The sequence below is a fragment of the Pocillopora damicornis genome, chromosome 5 (genome assembly GCF_964200805.1).
Source record: "Pocillopora damicornis chromosome 5, jaPocDami1.2, whole genome shotgun sequence".
In the NCBI taxonomy this organism is placed as follows: domain Eukaryota; kingdom Metazoa; phylum Cnidaria; class Anthozoa; order Scleractinia; family Pocilloporidae; genus Pocillopora; species Pocillopora damicornis.
In genome coordinates, this window is record NC_142674.1 from 21,503,659 (window position 1) to 21,509,913 (window position 6,255).

Sequence of the window (6,255 nt, forward strand, 5' to 3'; positions counted from 1 at the left end):
GTGACACAAGGGCTTTATAAATGTTTTATTGTAGGAATTGGTCACCATTCGGTATTATAAAAACTTATTTCACATTTTCCCTTTTAGAAACTGGATAAGAGACTCAAAGTGGCAAGTGAAGAAGAGAAGAGACAACCAATTTTTGAGGCCCTGCATCCTAGTCTTGTCTCTTCAGACAAGTCTGATGAAGAAGATCCCACATCAATGGTAACAAGGCCCCTTACCTGGAGGACAGAAGAAGTTACCAACTTCTTCCATATACTAGACCAGAGGTATAAGTCTTCCATGACAAATCAGCAAAAGAGGCAGTCAGTGAACAGAAGGGTTGGTAGACCAAGTCATAGAAATAGTAGAGAGATCCCAGAAAAATTGCTCTGGGCCACCACCTAAATTTAATTTTAATTTTAGTATACAGTCACTCAACTCTCTTCCCTAGGACCATCTCTTATGAAGTTGCTACATTTCTACCCAATTATACAGATGATGTAGGTCTACCATCTCCATTCTTTTATTCTGTCTGAATTTAGTTTTTAATTTGACAATTTGCTGATTTCAATTTTCTCACAAGAAACCACCTTAGTTGGCAAATGTGAAGTGAGACTTCTGTACTATCATGGTTGATTACAAGAGAGTTTGAAGACTGTAAACATATACATGTATAACATGTAATATTTTGAGCAATTTAAGTAATTGAGCAGCCTACATTTAAGTTATTGTCAGTGGATAGTGAAATCAGTTTCTAGAATATTTTGCCTTCCCTGACCACCATTTGGCACTTATGTCCAGGATTGAATGCAGGTGTTTTTGGCAAACAATTCACATTATATGAATAGATTTTTGAACATTATCACACTACATTATCACAGAATTGTGCATTTAAGTGAATTTTTATTAGTGAGAAAAATTTATCATGCTCATTTTAAAGAGTCCAAAATCCTTGACATATCTGCTATTTTAGAGGTGGCTGCAATTTTCATTCTTCCTTTTAGAGTTCTCTTGTTCTCCATCAGATGGAGTACTCCAAGATTTTCTCAGTCCAAGTAAATATTTTCTCTTTAAGTAAATATTTTAGAAGTTTCAATGATTTTCAAATTTGGCTCAAACTGTTATAATTAATATATCAGAGTCAAAGAAACATGCAGCCTTCACAGTTAAGGTTTAAGAAAATTCTGTCAATTAAATTTATCCTTCAGTTGCAATTTCAAACATTAGAAGTTTTTAAAATAGATCTAAGGTATAAAATTAAATGTAAGGTGGTATTCTCAGAATGTTGCCTTGATTCCCTCAGCACATGAAGTTCACATAATTATATTTTCTTCAAACCTTGACACTCATTTTTGCAAAATGTTTATAGTTTGTATATATAGACCCGCACATAATTTTTCAGACAGTCATCCTTCCAATTTTATAATATCAGTTATACTGTACGGGTTAAGTTTTGCCTCTTTTGGCTTTAGAGAGAAAAAATGTGTAAAGTGAAATAAGGATGACAAACATGATTGTTATCAGGCTCCGTTTTGGACTCTGAATAAATTGTACCGCTAACATCATTGTGCATTAATAAACTTGATAAGAATTATTAAAGGAGTGCTAATCCTGTCTGGGAGAGGGAAATAGGACAAAATGCTTTGAGAACCTGCAGTAGAGCTGAGTCCAGGAAGTGAAATACAACGAACAGTAATTGACCGTGCGGCAGTAAACGCGGGAAAATGCATCCCTTGCACGAATTCACCGTTACAGAAAATACCGGAAAATGCATGCTTTCGACTGGTTAATACCAGTGAACATAACGTTGGAATGCGCAAAATGGCTGTAAATGGCAGAATACATGTTGTTTTCCATAGATTAACCGAACAACAATAAAAGGTAAAACGCCTGAAAATGCGTTTTCACGAAATTTCTCGAATTCACTATTGCGGAAAAACGTTGGAAAATGCATGCTTTCGACTGGATAATTCTTGTGAACATTTCGTTCACCGGGCGTAAAATGGTTGAGAACAAAAGAAAACATGGCATTTTCTATGCGTTATACGAACTGCAAACTCTGGAAAATATTATGTTTTCCCGTATTTACACACATTAACCTTCCCGGAAAATGCGTGTTTTCAGCTGTTAACTCCGGTGAATACGTTGTTGTTCACTCGGAAAATGCCAATGAACGAAAGGAAAACACGCTGTTTGCCATGTGTTAACCGAGCGGTTAATGCCGGAAAATGAATTGTTTACCTGCATTTACCGCAAAGGAAAACTACCGAATAATGCAACGAATACTAGGATTCACCGATGCGAAAACGCGCAGAAAACGTCGGATTTTCCGTAGGCAAAACACGGGTAAACGATAGTAAATTGCCACGTTTTCCGTAAATTCAACCTTCGTTTTCCGTACGGTGAACGGTTGTTTTTTGCCGTGATTGTTTTATTCATTTTAGAAACCTGTCCAAAGTCACTGCTTATGTCATTAAAACGTTGAATGGACTCATGCCTGCATTTCAAAACAGAGAACGTCTTAGGGTCTAGGCCTTTCCCGATTATGCTACTAAATTGGCATTTTATGCTCTTAGAAATTCCGCTTTACGCCAAAAAAATGCTCAAATAATGCTCGATTCTCAAAATAATACTACTTTGGTAGCAGAAAATGCTTTTTGTTTAATTTCAAGCAAAACGTAGAAACTCAGGCATCATGTGTGTATTAGCAACTGAACAACGTGAAAAGTGTTCAATTGTTTGTTATAAAACTTCTGATACAGTCAAAACTTGTCCAAAGATAAACAGTTAATTAATGTTCAAAGTTCTTAGCGCTTGTTGTACTGTGATATGACGCTGGCTTGGAGGTAGTCAACATGAGCACAATTCTGTTGCTCGTTGAGGGACGCCTTCAGTATTGAAAATACTCTTTCTGCCGTAGCAGACGATGGTTGGACAATTAGAACTTGCTTCACTGCGAAAGCCCAACGAGGAAGTTGTTCCTCGTGCCCACACCATAATTCGACTTTCTTCTCTACAGTTGGGATAACAACATTTCAGCGGCAGCTAAATAGGCAGGAAGCTCGGCTTTGAGACCGTCGATGGTAGTATCACTATCTAGGGAAGGAAATGCTCTCAGAGACTCTAATAATGCATTTGTGGGCTTAAGCCACTGGATCCTAACGGGGCAGAATAGTCTGACAGCCTTGAGTACTACCACTACATCCCAAAGATCGACATTGAACTTTCTCAGAAACCACGTAATTGCCGGCTCAACACAAGCCTTCGCACTCCGTTCAAGTGCTGTTACGTTCTTCTTCTACTATCTCCATGAATATCAAACACATCAAGACATCCAACTAGATCCCAACCAAATTGAAAAGAATTTGGCTTACGTTCCCTGGCCAAACTCATGCTTAACTCTTTCTGGGGCAAATTTGGCCAACGACCCAATCAGATACAAGTATCCAGCTGTACAAAACCAAGTAAATTTTTTCAGATCATCACAGATGATAGACAAGTGATTCACAGAATCGAGATAGTCAATGAACATATGGTCGAAGTTTTTCACAATTTCCAAGAAAAAACCATTCCCGTTCAAACAAATGTAAATATTTTCATCGCATGCTTCACCACCTCATATGCCCGGCTCAAGCTCTATGATGCTCTTGACACATTACAAGAAAGAGTATAATACTTTGACACTGATTCAGTTATTTACACAAAGAAACCCACTCAAGCAACCATTCCCACCGGGAATTATCTCGGACAGTTTACCAATGAACTCGATGAGGGAGACCATATTTTGGAGTTCGTGGCAGCAGGACCTAAAAACTATGCTTATAACACAAAACAAGGAAAGCAAACATGCAAAGTGAGAGGATTCACACTCAACGCACGCGGGCAAAGAATCTTACATTTTAATAGCATGAAAGAGTTAGTCCTTAATGAAATACTTGAACCAGAAGATGAACCACGCACCCTTTCCCTCCATACCCCCCATAAAATCACAAGATGCACAGCCACGAAAACTCTTCATTCAGTTGCACAAGACAAGAAATACAAACTGGTGTTTGATAAACGTGTCATTGATCATGACACATATCAATCATTTCCCTATGGATATAAATGTATATCCACTTCCCAAATGTAAATCATAAAAAACTGCATCATGAACCATATTGATCTGGATCTTTATTGTTGTAAGTTCTACAACAACGATATTGAAATCAAACACACGTATTTTCTACTTATCCCAACTAATAAAGACGATACCACATTCAGGATCATCTTTGATTCAAACGTCAATCCCTCTGCAGAAACCGTAAAACACTGGGCAAATCAACCACAGTTTCCTCATTGTGTCGTGGAAAAATTTCATATGGTACAAACCATCAGTAAACTACCAGAAAACAACCACAACCCATTTGAAAGAAACTGGACAAAGTGGTCACAATGACAAGGAGTCACAAGAAAAAAGTCCGCAAAAAAGTCAAAAAACTTATCAAAAAACTCAGACATGAATACTTTCATCTTAAAAAACAGTATGAAGATAAAATCACCAAACTTCATATACAACTCTTGGATAAAGAATACTACATCAATTCCATTCTTGAATTCCTCAAAGGCTATTATCATTCTCCCTGGGACAAAGCCGTTTATACCGGATTCAGAAACATGTGTTTTGAAGATGATTAAAAACAGTTTTTTTTTTTAATCTTATTTCACATTCTTGACTTTTATGATTTTTTTTGGAAATTTTTTATTCCACTTGGGACATAAAACTGTACATAGAGGTTACCAAAAATTATGATATGGTAACGATTAAAAAAAAGTTTTTTATCTCATTCTTTTGTCACGTTTTACTTATAAAAAACCCCAAAAAATATATATATACATATATATTCTCATTTTACCCGCGCAAGCCAACTACCGCGCTCACAACAACGGGGAAAAAAACTGTGATTGTATATCATCGAGTCGTTGAAAAAAAATCATCAAATGAATAAAAAAAAAACCTCAAATCAGACAAGACATTTGTCCAACCCTCAGAAAGAACAGAAAGCAATCACGTGCGAGAAAAAAACAATCTCATAAAAGGACTCATCTAAAACAATTTTCTTCAATCAAACAAAACTTCTTTTAATTCACATTAACATTTTTTTCTGTTTTTTTTTTTTTACAATGAAATAAATAATACATGAAATAAAATCAGGGAAAAACACTCTTCCAAACAACGGCGATCACGGTCATCGACTTCATTCACTAAAAAAAAAAAATTCGCACATGAAAAAAAATTTTTTATTCACTAAAAAACAAAATATTCCCACATTAAAAAAATTTTTCCGGTTATGCCATCTTATCATAAAAAAAATAAATAAAATTTTACCTTCTTATTTCGCTTCACTCCTAAACACCATTACACGCCGTTCGCTCAGCTTCAGGAATGATCACCACGTTCACAAATCTTTCGTCGCTGACATCCTCCAATTCACTCGCTAAAAAAACAAAAGAATTACACGTTTCATTTCGTCATCTTATCACAAACACACGTGTAAAAAATATATAATCTCAACTTTCCCGTTCAACACCCTCGCAGCAATTCCACCATCGGAAATCCTGACGAATCCTCTACTGTCTCCTCCGAAAAACATCATGTTTATTGTTTCCCTTCAGTTCCTTTAATTATTAAAATTAAAGGATATAAAACGAAAACAACAAAACACGTTAACAAAATGTATTTTGTTATCGTGGCAAATGGCCGACGCTTGCAAACCGCTTTTCCCATTAAACTAGTTACCAATAGCGCACGGTTCTTGTGACGTCATCAGAATCGAATGTGAAAATCCTACCTTCTGATTGGTCCATTTGTACCACGTGATCAAAATACTCGATTCTAATTGGTTACACGCTTTAGCGCCAACCATTACTACTCAATTTGGCGTTAATAAGCACGAGTTAATATTTCAAAGACAACAAAATTGCACTCGTATTACATGAAATCAAAGTACTCTGTGAGCAAACTCGTGAATTGACACATGATTTTTTAGATTATGTTTAATGTTATCTGTGGTTGATTGTCATATCTAGAGTACGAGCAGTAGTTCAGTGTTCGCTAATGTAGCAAAGAAACAAAGTAACGTTGGGATAAGAAGGCATTACCATTGAAATGATCATGCTATTACATTTGGCAAGGTGGATGATGTCATGTGTTTTAAACGTCTATCATTTTTGTTTCTGGTTTAAGAGAAAAGGTTGGAAGTAAATGTGGGTGAAAAGTGAGATTTACTG

General features: G+C 36.2%; 1 protein-coding gene and 1 pseudogene across 1 annotated transcript in view; both read left to right on the top strand.

The window, feature by feature from the left end:
- Positions 1-1,578, top strand: part of LOC149045939 (uncharacterized) — a 3,487-nt gene extending 1,909 nt beyond the window's left edge. Inside the window, exon 5 of the mRNA XM_089206692.1 lies at positions 88-1,578. Within this exon, the coding sequence (XP_089062818.1) occupies positions 88-390 (303 nt within the window). The 3' untranslated portion in view covers positions 391-1,578. The remainder of the gene's footprint in view (positions 1-87) is intronic.
- A 1,487-nt stretch (positions 1,579-3,065) lies between these two features.
- LOC149045940 (uncharacterized) lies at positions 3,066-5,236 on the top strand (annotated as a pseudogene).
- Positions 5,237-6,255: the final 1,019 nt, after the last annotated feature.